Source organism: Amphibalanus amphitrite, unplaced genomic scaffold, assembly GCF_019059575.1.
Source record: "Amphibalanus amphitrite isolate SeventyFive unplaced genomic scaffold, NRLGWU_Aamphi_draft 000270F_arrow, whole genome shotgun sequence".
Classification (NCBI taxonomy): domain Eukaryota; kingdom Metazoa; phylum Arthropoda; class Thecostraca; order Balanomorpha; family Balanidae; genus Amphibalanus; species Amphibalanus amphitrite.
Genome location: NW_024881765.1, coordinates 385600 through 401588, shown reverse-complemented (window position 1 = coordinate 401588; position 15989 = coordinate 385600). Strand labels below are relative to the sequence as shown.

At 48.0% G+C, this 15989-nt stretch overlaps 2 protein-coding genes across 3 annotated transcripts in view; one reads left to right on the top strand and one right to left on the bottom strand.

Moving 5' to 3' along the window:
* The window catches only part of LOC122387009 (WD repeat and SOCS box-containing protein 1-like), a 32202-nt gene extending 28792 nt beyond the window's left edge, over positions 1 to 3410 (top strand). For both annotated transcript variants that reach the window (XM_043376801.1, XM_043376802.1), the window contains 4 exons: positions 187 to 337; positions 1446 to 1581; positions 2058 to 2189; positions 2606 to 3410. In XM_043376801.1, coding sequence (XP_043232736.1) covers positions 187 to 337; positions 1446 to 1581; positions 2058 to 2189; positions 2606 to 2765 — 579 coding nt within the window. In that variant the 3' untranslated portion in view covers positions 2766 to 3410. The remainder of the gene's footprint in view (positions 1 to 186; positions 338 to 1445; positions 1582 to 2057; positions 2190 to 2605) is intronic.
* A 132-nt stretch (positions 3411 to 3542) lies between these two features.
* On the bottom strand, positions 3543 to 14811 carry LOC122387008. Its single transcript, XM_043376800.1, has 9 exons — positions 14782 to 14811; positions 6652 to 6716; positions 6140 to 6372; positions 5638 to 5832; positions 5249 to 5506; positions 4877 to 5020; positions 4411 to 4624; positions 4119 to 4264; positions 3543 to 3825 (listed from the first exon to the last, which is right to left on the bottom strand). The coding sequence occupies exons 2-9, from the start codon at positions 6666 to 6668 to the stop codon at positions 3737 to 3739; spliced, it is 1296 nt and encodes a 431-aa protein (XP_043232735.1). The 5' UTR covers positions 6669 to 6716; positions 14782 to 14811; the 3' UTR covers positions 3543 to 3736.
* Positions 14812 to 15989: the final 1178 nt, after the last annotated feature.

The window sequence follows — 15989 nt, the reverse complement described above, 5'->3', positions numbered from 1 at the left end:
AGCTGGTGAGGGTTCGGCGACATGAGACCAGACAATTTTCAAGGAAGAGTGGGAAACGGGTTTCGATATTCCGACATTTCGACATCGACGCCTTATAGATTTAACGGTGCTGGGCAAGGTCAAATTTCCCGTCAGGGTGTACCCGTTCCGTAAGACCCGTTCCATGCATCTATTGTTCTGTTCCAGCTCTACGTGTTCGATATGGTGGATTACAAGCGACAGATGGTGCTGGAGGGCCACTACAACGAGGTGACGTCATGCTCTTTCACCTGCGACGGCAGCCTCATAGTTTCCTCCTCGCACGACACGCGCGCCATCGTGTGGGACGCAGAGACAGGTGAGCTTACAACTCTGGCCGCCAGAGCGCAGGTCGGCCGAGCCGCGTTCTCCGCTATTTATGGCATTGTCCTTGGACGAGCGGCATGTCTGCGAACTGTGAGGGGAGGGTGGGTGTTCTGCGCAGTTCGTATGGATGATATGGTGTGGTGTGTGGTTCATGAGGATTGTACGATGGCATTCCTTTCTCGAGGCGCACACTAAGGCCACGGTATTTGAGACTTGATGCGATTTTATATCGATAAATGTCATTCAAGCGCAGATGAAATGGGAACGTTTTAGGCATTTAGGTTATCTAGATTCTGGAAATTCGCAGCTTTCACATAACTCAGAAGGGACGTTACCATAATCATGATAATTGTAGTATCGTGCGTGACGAATTTAACAGTACCTAGGATCGGTAACTTTAACGGGTTTTTGAAACGGGCTATTCGGTGAAGTTAAAACGTTAATTCTGTTCTTAGTTTGCGTGAATGAATTGTATGATTGCTTGTGTGTGTACTGTGTTGTCGCTTTTTCACATATGTGTCGTTTTGGGGCGGTTCCTTGGAACCCAGGGTATTCGAGACACCCTATTCGTATGAGTTTCCTTTCAGACCTGCGGTGGCTTGAGGCGCCTCGGCAGGACCTGATGGTAATACTCTAACTCATCTACTGTCTGTCTGTCTGTCTCTCTGTCTTTTTCTGCGGTGTTGACCGCCAATCAGTCGGACTGACCGACACGATAATACTGTAATGTGACTGCTAATGGTGTTTCACGGAAGCAAGATTTTGAAAGCGCTTCGGTTAGCATAAATATGTTGAATTCAAGAAGCCGCGGCAATAAAATGCTAATGCGTATTCATTATTCAGTATCATTCTAAAATATTGAACGATATATCTTAATTTCGCCATCGCTTAATCTGTTGTGTCGTTCTGCTATTTTGCAGCAATTAGTTGCTTCATCTTTTTTCATTTCGTCCGAAATTATCAAGTTCAATACGTATTCTGCGAGTTATTATTTCTGCTCATTCACACTATCCCCTGACTCACTTCAACTCCGAGTAACTCCCTTCCGACTCTGACCCGCCGAGTGCGCACCTCCCCACTCACACTGTCCGCTCCCACAGGCAAACCGCTGCGGACGCTGTTCCACCTGAACCCTCCCCCGCGGCTCATCTTCGCCGCCGGAGAGAACGGGGCCTGGGTCAAGGCGGCTGTCATGTCTAGGGCCATGTGCCAGACGGCCACAGTCTGCGAGGACGGGTGAGTGACTCCTCTGCTGCGACCTGACCTGACCTGACCCGACCGTGTGGCAGTCGGGGTGCTGCTGTGGTCTTCCGACCTACCGGTAGGGCTGTGTATTGCTGGTTATTATTTGATACTAATGGTTCGAAGATGCAAGAGAAGTCTAGCTATAATGGAAGCTAACGATCGATAAGTTGCTTCATTTTATTTGATGCACGTCCGTTGTAGGACTTCAATAGATTCGTGAGATAATGTTTACAATATATAAGCTTCTAGACGTCCGATCAACACGGGACAAACACGTATTATCTTTCCTTGCATAACATATTTAAAAATTCATGTTACGTGCCTTATTTATAAGCTCATGTCTGTGACCTCCCATCATACCCCAACGTGACCATCGCTGACCTCGCTGACCCCTCTCTGACCCCACTGACCCCTCGCTGACTCCACTGACCCCACTGACCCCTCGCTGACCTCTGACCCGCCCGCAGCCTGGTGCGGTTCTGGCACCCGTGGCAGAGCTGGGAGGAGCCGGCGCTCTCTGTTCCCGTCCCTCGCTCCAGTGAGGAGGAGATTCCCACCTCCTGTGCTTACAACGCAGCAGGCACGGTCATCGCCGTTGGGTGAGTGGATGACCGGATGGTGGGCGTGGAGTAGAAAAGATGTTAGAATTTTGTGTCGGCCGGGCTTACAATACTGCCTGGCAGCTTTTTGGATGGGGTATGCTACAAATGATACGCTCAAAAACAAAAAGATTGGTGAGCTGTTTTGTCTGCAAATAGGTGTCTGGTGCGAAGAAACTTATATAGATTTGGGAATAACTTCAAAGTGATTTAAACTGAAAGAAACTACTCTGCTTGAACAAAGCCAACCTAATCCTAGCCATCATCATGAGTGATATTTTCTACGAGCGTAATCGAAACCCTCACTAGCCGTAGTGTCTCTCGCTCAATATGTTCACCGATCAATCGTTCAACTCGCCGTTCATTGTGTCTGTCGTAGACCCTGACCTCCCTCCCCCTCCCCACTCCTTCGACAGCACGAGCCGGGGCGCGGTAACGTTCCTCACCGTACCCAAGTACATTCCTCCCCTGAGCCACCTGGCGCGCCGAGCAGTGCGCCGGGTCACCTCAGGTAGGCAGGTGGAACAGCTCCCTTTGCCCGGTGCCGTGCGAGGCTTCCTCTGCTACGCGCACTGAACGGCTGTGATCACGGCGCAGAGGAGCGAGGGTCCGCAGGATGGCGTGTGTATGTATATACGGATGTGTGGTTCTTGGTGTGACGTCAGAAATGTCGTGTGTGACGTCCGATATGCGTTGTGACGTCGGCTGGTGCCGTGTCGAATGGCGCGCTGTGTACGGTGTGTAATTGTATTCCATGGTGCGGAGCGGGCGTGGGTCGGAGCTGTTGGCTGGTTGTCGGCCCGGCAGTGTTGCACTGTTGCACAGTACAGTTGTTCTGTCGCGGTACCCGGTGCGTTGTGCAATAGGAGGCGCCGCGCGGCGGCTGCGGTCCGACCGTCACTGTTCGGGGGCTGGTCACCGGCGCTGACCGGCGCTCTCCGACACACAGAACCTGAGCAGGGAGCCGCTGGTCGCCACAGCCGGAGACGCGGCCTGCGTGCGGACGCGTCGGAGAGGTGCCTTTCGTCCTCCCTCCTTCCTTCCCTCCGCCCGAGTTTTCGCTAGCTGTATCGTGTATTGTCGGGCGAGTTTGGCGGCGCTACGGAGAGAGATTGGTCGCGCCGCTGCACTTTTGTCGTTTGTTGTATTATAGAACTATATTGGAACTGGAAATGTTTTACGCTGGACTGAGAGTTTGTTGCAATAAACTAAGTCACCTTTTCCATGGTGTGGTATGTCGGGGCCCCTTTTATTTGCCCATGCATAGGTATGGCATGTTTAACGAGTGATAAATCCTAAGACGTAACTATTCGGTGGCCGTAAAGGGGACTTGTGGTCGTGGTTCCCTTCAAGACCCAATCAGCTTTAATTTTATTGATAATAAAGCATTGAATCGTGTATCACAAAAAGCGAGCTCATGAAAACGTACAGTCTTCGGCGATACCAGACTTAAAAAGAGCAATGAAAGTGCACAATGGCAACAAAACTGATAGACTGATAAGCAGCATGACCTTTCCGACCCGACCGTCACTCAGTTGACCTTAATACTAGGCCACTGCGGCCCTGCCGACTGGACCAGCTGCTGCCATCTGGTGCCTGGTCCCACAACCGCCGCTGGCACCGGCGCAGGCGAGCCCTAGGAAGAACTAATAGGTTTCAGATGCAGCCCACAGAGATTTGACTTCCATGGGGCGGCAGACGGAGCTCCCGATACACAGGCTCTGAAAGTAGAGCGTGCCAGGTATAAATGGCTATGCACAGCCCTTGATAGTGAGGTCACAGGTTATGAGGTAACATTAATGGTTACACACACATCCCTTGGTAGTGAGGATAAGGGCTAACTCAGACTAAAGACTTAACATTTACGCTTACCTAGAGTGACCTGCGTTTACTAGAGTTCATGAGGCGCTGAACGGCTCCGGTACCTACCAGGGACCTTGAGAGAGATGGTGCGACGACGTCCACTGTCAGTCAGGCCCAAGTCTGTCTCAAGCAGGGCACTCAGGACGGTCTGGCAGTTTTCTGGTGATGAAGTTAGGAAGAGGATGTACAATTTCCGACAGGTCGCTGCCAGCCTGCAGCAGGTGAGACCAAAACAGAATATGGTGAGCCGATCGAGATACAGGTCACAACTCACAGGCACAGGTCACAGACACATACATGAACATCTGAGTAGTCTATCAAACAGTCAACACGCACCGATACTCGCCGGCCGACTGACCTGCTGACCGCTGCCACCTCCGACGGAGTCAGGGCAGGTATATCCGTCACAGGCCGGGGGTCTCTGAGAGTTAGCGCGTACAGCCGACGGTAGCCGTGGAGGGCTTCTAGTGCAACGTCTGAGGTGGCGCCAGCTACGTCCAAAGTAACGGTACTTAACTTGGGAAAGGCAGCCAGAATACGGCTCAGGGCTTCCGGTGTCACGGACGGTGACTCTGCAAAACACGTACAGAAACAGAGAGGTGCTAAATGACAGTGAATTTAATTCGAAACAGTTAAAAGTTGAAGATTGATGAGAGACAAACACACAAAGACAAGCACTTATGTGTCCCGACCAAGCACATTCCGTTTAGTCTTTCAATTATCATGCACCAAAGCAATGTCATCAAGGTTCGTCGAACTCTAATCACCGCAGAGCTGATCTTCAATGGAGTAATGGACAGTTTATCCGTGATGGCGCTGCTAACCATGTATGCTCAAGTCGGTAACTCTGCTGCGTTTCCGGCCCGAAAGAACAGTCAGCTGGTCCAGGAGTGCGTCGGTTGCCAGCCGTACACAGACATTCAGTTCCTCAAACCAGTGAAGGCACGGTGGCTTCGTCATTCCTGATCCTGCAGAGGAAGCCGAAGGGCAGTCAGTATCCAGCAGAGAAGCAGCGTCAGTACGAGTATCTAACTAATGCAGGAGTAGCGTCAGTATCCATCTAAAACAGGAACAGAGTCAGTAACCGAGAAAAGTTAGTATCTCATGCAGAAACATCGTCAGACTCGAGCACAGGAGCCGTCAGTATCTCAGCATTAAGCATGGCATGAGTGGCCAGGCAGCGCACCTTTTCTCACCAGTGATGAGCAGTCTTTTCAGTGACTGCGGCAGCAGCCGCAGCCACTTGCCGGAGCTGTCCACGGGTGGGCTCAGATCGAGCAGCTCCAGAACCTTCAGCGGCTCCAGCAGCGCCTCCAGCTGCTCGTCGCTGATGCCGGCCGGCAGCGTCAGCTCACGCAGACTGGAGGCGTTGGCGAGCGCCAGCCGGCGCAGGGCAGGGACACTCAGTTTGAAGCCGCACAGGTTGGCTTTCTCCAGAGCGTGGCAGGCTCCCGCTGGAATACAACACCGTCGTCAGTAAACTAGTGGTCTCACGTGGGCAGGGGTATAGGAAATAGAAGGTGACTGCTCGAATACAACACTGCATGTGCAGTGTGTCATGAATGAGTACGTGGTAGTCACTCACCGACCAGTCGGAGGTCGGTGTTGGTCTGGGCGGTCGGCGCCTTCAGCTGGGTCAGCTTGGGCAGCTCCCTGGCCATCACCACCAGCTGGAGAGAGGTGGCCGGCGCAGGGGCGAAACCCCGCGACAGCCGGACGGCACGCTCACGCCGACAGTCGTCGACGATCTCGTCGATGACCAGCCGCCAACTCTGACAGACTGTCGGCAGTGTCGGAAAGGAAATGAACAAGAGACGCGCTACCTTTTGACATCATGGCTGGTGCACTCAGGGCATAAAGAGTGTCGAACTCTACACCGTACCCTTGATGAACCCTGGACCAGACTAATCACAATCACATACTTACTTGAGACCTTTTGAAGAGCTGAGAAACACCACGACATGCATAACGCCAGAGGGTATCCATAGTAATAACTGTATCGTATTCGTGACCATGGCTTACGCAGGTTGATCATAATTCGTATCGTGAACCACAAAGTTCGCCAGTCGTCACGTCAAAACGCTCACCCCGTCTGGCGCGGAACATTTCCCAGCAGTCCATCATGCTCAGCACCAGCTTCAGCAGTTCCAAACACAGGTCATAAATGGTGGCCTCGCTCCGAGCTGACTCCCGTAAGTCACCCCCAACCGGCACCGTCTCCTCAGCCCCCGCTGCAGCATGGGTCCTCACGAGGTCACGAGAATCGATGTCGCCACACTTGCTGGAAGCGTTGGCCGGCAGCGCCACATCCCCATCGTCACTGGAGGAAGATGAAACATCAGCGTGACGTCAGGTGATGACATCATGGATCGCATATCTCTACAGGCACCCAGTGAGACTCCTACATACGGAAACCCTGCTATCGCATGGATCGCATATCTCTACTACAGGCACTCAGTGACATTCCGACAGACGGAAACCCCGCTGCCGCTGTTGCCCTGTCGCCCCTGCTGTCCCTGTCAACTCAACCAGCTGCTGACCATCACCCCTTCTGCCTGTGCCCCCTGTTCTCCATCACCCCTGCTCCCTTCCCTCTCACCCTTTCTGTCTCTCCATGTCCTCTTGCTCCTGCAGACGGTCGAATGAAGCCACGATTTTGAACACCTGAAACCGTTGGTAATGAGATGAGAGGAAGCGAGGGAGAAATTGGGCTATGTCGACCACCAAATGGTGCGCCGCAAGCAGCAACTGCTCCAATCCCGTTGCCGTTGGCACGGAAGAGCAACGGCGCAAGAGACAGGCCAACTAGTCGCTAAAACGGCTACCCTCGGAGGATTATGCTGCTACGGATACGAAGCTGCACTAGAGTGTTGGCTGGGTAGGTGGACGGTCAGCTTGAATCGAAAGTAATTGCGAATGACGATGGGTTTTGTCTTGTGTTAACCCGCGACCCGTTGGGGGGGGGGGGCAAAGGGCCCCCTGTGGTTTTTCGGAGATAACTCAGAAACGGCTGCGAATTTCGACTTGGACCTTTAAGTACATCTCTGGACATCAGTTATACACAACCCTTGAAAAAATTAGGTCCCAGGTCATCTCAGGTCACGAGCTATAGAGGTCAAACTGAGGTCATGTTCGGCGATTTTCCGTCGAAAAAGTTTTTCACGGAGAAAATCGCGGAAAATCAGGGTTTCAACTTAGCGACTCAAAAACTTGACCGTAGGTATAAAAGGTATGACGAACAAAATGGCTATCTCGAAATTTCCAAAACATCAAACAAAATCTTCTTTCTAGCGTTAACCCGCGCCCGGGTGGACCTCTCAGTTTCAGCCAACTTCACCATGGTGGTGGTGGTGGGGGGGGGGGTCCTTTTTGGCCATAGCCCATAACACATTATCTCGGAAAGTAAGCAAGCTAGAAAGACGCCGTAAAAAGCATTAGATAGCTCGCTATAAGATCTTTCAGAATTACGTAGGTCATTTTTCGATCAGGTCATCACTGAGATCACTAGAGGTCACCAAAATTAACCCGCGCCCCGTAGGGGGGGGGGGGCGAAACGGCCCCCTGTCCTTTTCCGTCGATATCTCCTAAACGGCTGGAGATATCGCCACCAAACTTTCAGGACTCCTCCGGAAATCAATTTTACACATTGCGATCAAAAATTTTTCCAGAGGCTATGATAGGTTAGCCACAAATGACGTCAGAATGACGTCATGTTCTGCCATATTCGACCGAAAAAAGACCTTCGTGAGAAGAGCTCTCAGGCCTACAGCTTTGAAGATACAGAAAAATGATCAAGTTATAAAAGGTGTAGAATTGACAGAACTACAAAACTGCTATCTCGGATTCTTGAAATTTTTGAGTCTCGACCCCAAAAATCAAAAATGCATTGTTTTTACATATATATTAGCCAAACAATAAAAAAATGAGTTTCGAAAAAACGGAATATATAAGATAGTACCAACCGTCTTCTATCTATATAACAAATTTCAGATTGATACCTTGTTTTTTGGCAAAGTTATAGCGTAAAAACTTTCAAAAGTGATTACGTCAAATTTTCAAACTCAATTTTTGGCAATTCTAGACCTCGTAGAGCAAAACAAAGACCACCATTAGACTCCCCGTGACCAGCTGCATCGAATCGATACCCATTTTATGCAAAAATATCAACTTTGAAATTTGACCTATTTTGACCTGACCTTGACCTGACCTTTACCAAAACGTGACCTAGGCTGGCCCAAAAGGCTGCCTAACCCACATAATCGCATTTGTCATGTAAAATGGACAATAAACCATGTATCACGCGACACTTTCATATTGTGACCCCCAGTGACCTGACCTCTGTGACCTGACCTGGGCCCAATCTTACCAATGCCGTAAATAGGATTTGGCAGCACTGGCTGGAGTTTACGGCACTGATATCAAATATATCCTTTTTATTTACATCCAGCTAATCTTGTCCAATGATTTTGATAGCGTTAATGGTTATGGAATGTTGCCTAAACCAATGAATTAGTGAATGTGGACTAGTTCTGAATGTTACCAAATGCCGTGAATGCGCATTCACTGCATTTGATAAGATTGGGCCCTGGTATCAGTGATCTCTGATAGCGAAGTATGTGTTTGACGAACGATGTGCCATCGATGGTTTCCAATAAATTACCAATTTGCTCGATTTCACAACACATTTCTTGAAATGCCTGTGAACGGTGAAAATCTGACCTTTGACCTGCCCTGTGACGTCATCGGTTTGACCTAGGTCAATGAAATTTGGTCACAAGGTAGTTCTTCGGTGGGGCTATCGAACGCCGTTTGAATTTTGAAAATCGGCCGTTAAATTTCCGAGATCTTGGGGGGGCGAAACGTCCCCCCCCCCCTACGGGTGGTAGGGTCCGCCGGTAGCCCTACGGGGCGCGGGTTAAGGTTATCGCGACTTTTTGTTCCCGATTCTGACAACTTTTCACAAAGCGGCGCATAAGTCGGGAACCAATAGAGCTACAACGCCGCGGAAAAGCGTCTTCAATAGCTCTTTCAAAGGCCTTTCTGAGCATTGATCTCATATTCGACCCAAGGTCAACGGTTTAGCCTCCAGAGGGCAATAACTAAAATCGAACGTTACTGTGGAAAATGTTTTTCTCTAATAACTTAACTTTTGATTCCAAGCTTGTATGTATTACACTGATTTTACCGGCATCGCGTTTACCTCGTCGAGACGTGTCAAATGAGCTATAGGATCTAACTAGTTATGAACCTTAGTTGACCTGGAAGGGTCAGCTTGAAAATTTGACCTCAAATCAAGGTCAGAGAAAACGTCATGCTGCATATCATTGGTTTTGTGTTGTTGAGCTGAACACATTCATGGTGTTTTAAGCGCTCTAGCATGTTTCTCTAAAGTAACATATTGTCAAAAGAAAAAACGTTAGTTACGTTCATGACCTGACATGACCCATAAAAGGATTCACAGGTGCAATTTTCCTATCCAGTGTGTGATATTCACATGCGTTCTGATCTTTGAGCGTGTCTCCGTCTCCGACGAAAGTTAACCCGCGCCCCGCTAGAGGGAGCAGAATCTGCCCCCCCCCCCCGCCTCCCGTTTTTCGCCAATAACTTCTAAACGCGTTACGCTTCAGTACTTTATCATACATCAATTTGACACATTCCCTGAAAATTTGAGCGAAATCCGTCGGAAGTGCTTTTTGATAAAATAACGTTTAAGTGGTGTCACGTTACGACCTTTTCGCCTCATAAACGGCAAAACTTCAAACGCCGCCTAACATCTTCATTTTTTAAAGAAATCAAGACGTAACAAAAAGCCAAGGTTATACGTGATTCAACTTTGTCTATCAAATGGCTATCTCTGTTTTTTGAAAATTTTGGATTTTGGCCCAATTTTTTCTTCAAAAACTGACTTTTGGGAAAATCATTATACAATCCAAAATTTTGAGTATATCGAAAAACCGGATTAAATGTCAGAGAAGTGGTCTATGACTATGTGCACCTACATACCAATTTTTAGAAGAATCGGTTCAAAAATGTGGGAGTTATTCAAACTTTTATGACGTCACGATACACAACATTTTTGAAAATGATTTTTTGGACGTTCTAGACCTCGTACGGAAACAAAAATAGCACCATTCGATTCGGCATAAAAAACTGCGTCAGTTAGACACCTTTTTAGGTCTTAACAACCAACCTCAAAATTTGACCTCACTTGACCTGACCTTGACCTGGCCTCGACCTGAAATTCATCCAAATGTGGTCCATATCACTTATTGAGTGTGCCTATTGAATTATATGAATAAAATGACCCATAAAACATGTGTCGCACATGCCCTTTCTATATTTCGTTTTTGGTGACCTGACCTGACCTTGACCTTTGCATGATATTGTACCAGCAACGAATATTGTCTTGGTAGCCTAAGAACACGTTTTGGGCAATCAGTCTCAGTCCATTCTTCGGTAACTACGGTGCAAGGCCGATACTGTAGAAACTTGCGTTTTGTAGGTACCTAGGTACCCTTGACCTGACCTTGACCTGACCTCTGACCTACCTATTTAACAAAAAAATCGGCTCTTAAGATCATCCTTGATGAGAGCTTTCGATTGCCGTTTTCCCGTCTTTCTACGAACATCGGTTCAGAAGTTAGACAAGGGGCAGAATCTGCCCCCCCCCCCCAGCAGCACGCGTATGGCTGAATAGCCCAGCGGGGCGCGGGTTAACTAACTTGCGCCCCGTAGGGCTATCGGTGGACCCTACCACCCGTAGGGGGAGCGTTTCGCCCCCCCCCCCTAAGATTTCGGAAATGTAACAGACGATTTTCAAAATTCATACGGCGTTCGATAGGATTCCAGGACAAAAAGTCAAAAGACAAAATGTCAAAAGACAAAAAGTCAAATGCAAAAAGTCAAAATGGATAAAAGTCAAATGGAAAAAAAGTCAAATGAATAAAAGTCAAAACGGATAAAAGTCAAAAGACAAAAAGTCAAATGGCAAAAAGTCAAATGGCAAAAAGTCAAAATGGCGAAAAGTCAAAAACGCAAAAAGTCAAAAGCAAAAAGTCAAATGGCGAAAAGTCAAAATGGCAAAAAGTCAAAAACGCAAAAAGTCAAAAGCAAAAAGTCAAATGGCAAAAAGTCAAAATTGCGAAATGTCAAAAACGAAAAAAGTCAAAAGCAAAAAAGTCAAATGGCAAAAAGTCAAAATGCCGAAAAGTCAAAAACGCAAAAAGTCAAAAGCAAAAAGTCAAATGGCAAAAAGTCAAAAAACGCGAAAAGTCAAAAGACAAAAAGTGAAAAAAACGGCAAAAAAGTCAAAATGATAAAAATCAAATGGAAAAAGTCAAATAAGAAAAAGTCAAAAGTAAAAAGTCATATATCTAAAAAACCATAAGACAAAAAGTCAAATGATCAATGTCAAAATTCCTTAAAGTCAAAAACCATAAGCCAAAAGCAAAAAGTCAAAACCGCAAAAGGCCAAATTAATAAAAGTCAAATGGAAACAAGTCAAAAATCAAATATGTAGAAAGTCAAAAGAAAAAAGTCAAATATTAATAATTTGTATTGTCTTATTGTAAAACGAAACAAAAAAAAAATAAACCTTAGTCAAAGCCACTTGAAGTGAAAACGGTTAAATTCAAATGGAAATAAGATAAACAAGACATAGTCAAAAGTCAAGAGTCGTCAAGAGAGTCCAGGGCCTCCTCTCAGGGGCGACACTTTCCGAAAATTATTGGTATTAGGGCTCTAATGTAAATTTTTGCCAATTCAAAGCGATTCTTTCCACGCAACGCCATAGGCATAATGTTAAATTTCCAAAATTATTGTTAGAGCTCGGGCCCTACCATGCCTATACTGTATACAAAACGACACCCATGCCTCCTCTAACATGTTAACTGCGGGAGCTGCAGCCCCCGCAGTCATCCTCCAAACTGGTCACTGAGGGGTACCTTAGTCATTTTTTAGTCTTAGACGTTTTTGGTAGGGGTTACCTTAGTCATTGCCCGTGATCGGGCCCCCCAGTCAAAGCTGCTTAGAGGAGGCACTGCTTTTCACCCTCTCCCATGGGGGAGGGGCTGCCGCCGCCCGGTGCTCCGCGCACCACGGACGCCACGCGAGCGCTGCTGGCGCGGCGGCGCGCACTGCTCGGCCCGCGCGCCGAGTATACGCGCGTACTCACATGTTCCTTACAACTTCAGTGGGTAGGGTACGTTGCGCTGTATAATATTTTTCAAAAGATGAAAAGATCGATGCTTCGACTTTTACCTTTTGACTTTTTATTTCAGACTTTGACTTCGACTTTTCTGTTTTATACTTTTTTTCATTTTTTGACTTTTGCCCGTTTTGACTTTTTGCTTTTGACTTTTTGTCTTTTGACTTTATTCCGTTTTGACTTTTTTGTCTTTTGACTTTTACTCGTTTTGACTTTTTGTCTTTTGACTTTTTTCCGTTTTGACTTTTATCCTTTTGACATTTTGCATTTTTGACTTTTTGACTTTTGACTTTTACACGTTTTGACTTTTTGCTTTTGACTTTTTGTCTTTTGACTTTTTTCCGTTTTGACTTTTATCCTTTTGACTTTTTCATTTTTGACTTTTTGCATTTTTGACTTTTTGTCATTTGACTTTTTGCGTTTTTGACTTTTGCACATTTTGACTTTTTGCTTTTGACTTTTTGTCTTTTGACTTTTATCCGTTTTGACTTTTATCTTTTTGACTTTTATCCCGTTTGACTTTTTGCATTTGACTTTTTGTCTTTTGACTATTTGTCTTTTGACTTTATTCCTTTTGACTTTTTGTCCGGTTACCGTTCGATAGCCCCACCAGGGCTCTCGGATTGACATCGGTCCAATCGATGACGCCACAGGTCAGGTCAAAAGTCGCATTTTGACCGTTTACAGGCATTTCAAGAAATGTGTTGTGAAATCGAGTAAATTCGTCAAACATATATTTTGCTATCTGAGGTCATTGATACCATGTCAGCCGTCAGGTCACAGCTAGGTCAGATCACTCAGGGTCGCAATATGAAAGTGTCGTGTCATACATGTTGTGTGTTCCATTTTACATGAAAAATGCGATTATGTGGGTCAGGCAGCCTTTGGGGCCAGTTTGGGTTATGTTCTGGTGAAGGTCAGGTCAAGGTCAGGTCAAATTAGGTCAAATTTCAAAGTTGATATTTTGCATAAACTGGGTATTGATTCGATGCAGCTCGTCACGGGGAGTCTAATGATGGTCTTTGTTTGGCGCTACGTTGTCTATAATTGCAATTTGACGTCACCAATTTTGAACAGTTTTTTTCGCTATAACTTGGCCAAAAAAGGAGATATCGATCTGAAATTTGGTATGTGGATAGACGACGGTAGTTACTATCATATATTCCGTTTTTTAATTTAAAAAACGTTTGAGATTTTTTTTTTGCTATTATATCTAAAAGAAAAATCGATCGTTTTTATTATCCAAAAATTCTATTTATATCATTTCCATTTTCGTATCATATTACAGCACAAAATATGTCAAAAAAAAATTCGATCTATCAATCAACCAGATTCACAAAAAAAACATTCATTTTTACATTCATTTACATTGTGATTAAATTCATTTTTAATCACAATGTGTAAAATGGATGCCTAGAGGGGTCCTGAGAGTTCGGTGGCGATATCTGCAGCCGTTTAGGAGATATCTACGGAAACGGACAGGAGGAAGGGCCGTTTCAAGGGGAGGGGCCGTTTAGCCGGGCCTTTTCCTGACAGCCTTACCTCGTCTCGATCGTTGGCAGTTTGCCCTCGGTGCACACCACGGTACTTAACCACCACACCAGTTCTGACCCAGCACTGTGCGGGTCGCCGCGTCCCGCCGGTGCTGTTTGCTGAGCTCTCTGATAAGCGGCTCTTGTGTCAATGCGAAACGTTGCACTTATGTCTCATATCAGCACCGTGGCACGGCACGATGCTCCAAGACTTGCTGTCCAAACTGATAAAGGACTGGTCAATAAACAGTTGATGGCAATGTTGATGGCAATGATAAGCAGTGCACAGTGCACACCGTAGGATCAGAACGGTCTACCCTCACGCCGGACATATTGGTTTTCACCTGGCGAGTCCACCCCTCTCCGTTTTGCTTTAAATGCTTCCGGAAAGAAGCACTTTTGCTTTTAAAGCTTGCTGGCCGGCACGACAACGAGCAAATGGTGCACGATTTCAATGTCTCAGATCAACTGGTGACGTGTTAGGTCGGTTTAATTGCGGCATAGCGGCTGCTCGCATTTTGATTTTTGGCAGCTCGCCAACAATGGTCGCACTTCACAGACCGCAGCGAGATTTAATACATCGCGTGTTCATGTCCGATTCGAATGGTACGGAGAGAAAATCACTCTGCAGCTGGTGCCGGCTTACTGTGGCATCCCCGGACATGAGGTGGCGGACGAAAGGGAAGAAGCTGACCTCTACTACAGGAGGAAAAGGTGCCAGCTCGCGGCGGGTGTTCTCGTGACAACGGATGCCGTGCACACAACCAGGACGGTCACACTCGCAACGGCGTGGCGCGGGACATGGCCGAACTCCTTCATACGGCGAATCTGGGGAACCACGAATCTCGAGCTGGTCTCCGGCGTGGACAGAAATGAGGCGGTGAATGTTCACCGGCTGCGCCCCCCCCCCCCAGCCACTAATAGGGGTACCTAGCCAGGAGCCTGCCACTAATAGGGTTAACTGGACGATGGCCAGCCAGTAGGTACCTACCTGATCCAATGCATCGGTCGTCTTCCTGCGAGGTCCTACCTGGACGTGCGCTGCCTCCTGCCGAAGGTGCGGTGCGTCGTTTGAAAGAAGCTATATGCACCCGAAGCCCGCGAAGGTGTGCTGTGCTGCTCACGGTGTCCGTTGTCTGAGCGTGGCAGGGCTGCGTAAGGCTGCTCGGCAATAGGTAGGTACCTATGTATAGGTAGGCACAGGCAAGGGCGCACACAAGGGGGGGGCACACGGGCCCGTGCCCCCCCATTCGAGTTGGGGGGGCCCAACTCGAAGGAAGGGGCCCATTTGAGGCGGCCTTCGGCCGCCTCAAATGGGCCTCTAACTAATCCCTAGACCAACGAAGACCGTGTACAAAGGGCGCTCAAATGGCCTCAAAGGGCCCTCAGATAGTCTCAAAAGGCCCTCAGATGGCCTCGAAGGGCCCTCAGTTAGCGTCATAGGGCCCTCATCTGGTGTCAAAGGGCCCTCAGATGGCCTTAAGGAGCCCTCAGATGACCTCAAAGGACTCTCAGATGGCCTTAAAGGGCCCTCAGAGAGCCTCAGAGGGCCCTCAGCTAACGTCAAACGGACGTCAGAAGGCCTTAAAGGGTGTCAAAGGTCCCTGAGCTGGCGTCAGAGGGCCATGCCCTTGCGTCAAACGGCTCTCCGAAGGCTCTAAAGAGTCCTTTGCTAGTGACAGAGGGCCCCCAACTGGTGCCAGATGGCCCCCAGCTGGCGCCAAATGGCCATCAGAAGGTCTCAAACGGTCCTCAGCTGGCGTCAAGCGGCCCTCAAAAAGCCTCAAGGGGCCCTTAGAAAGCCTCAATGGGCCTTTAGAAGACCTCAAGGGCCCTCAGAAGACCTTACAGAGCGTCAAAGGGCCTTGAGCTAGCGTCAGAGGCCCCCCCAGCTAATGCCAGAGGGCCTTGAGCTAGCGTCAAACTTAAAGTGCCCTTAGCTGGTGTCAGAGGGCCCCAGTTGGTGTCAGAGGGTCATCCATTGGCGTCTAATGGCCATCAGAAGGCCCAAAAACACGATCCTCAGCTGGCGTCCAACGGTCCTCAGCTGACGTCAAGAGGCCCTCAAAAGGCCTCAAAGGCCCCTCGACTGCTCAAAGGGCCCTTAGAAGGCCTCAATGGGAACTCAAGAGACGTTAAACGGCCCTCAAAAGGCTTGAAAGGGCCCCCTGCTGATGGCAAAAGGCTCGCACCTGAGTC

Coding starts and splice junctions, on each gene's coding strand:
- LOC122387008 (XM_043376800.1), bottom strand. Junction 4,625..4,876: donor TACCGACTTGAGCATACATG/GTTAGCAGCGCC, acceptor CGTGTTTTGCAG/AGTCACCGTCCGTGACACCG. Junction 3,826..4,118: donor CATCTCTCTCAAGGTCCCTG/GTAGGTACCGGA, acceptor AGTTCTTCCTAG/GGCTCGCCTGCGCCGGTGCC.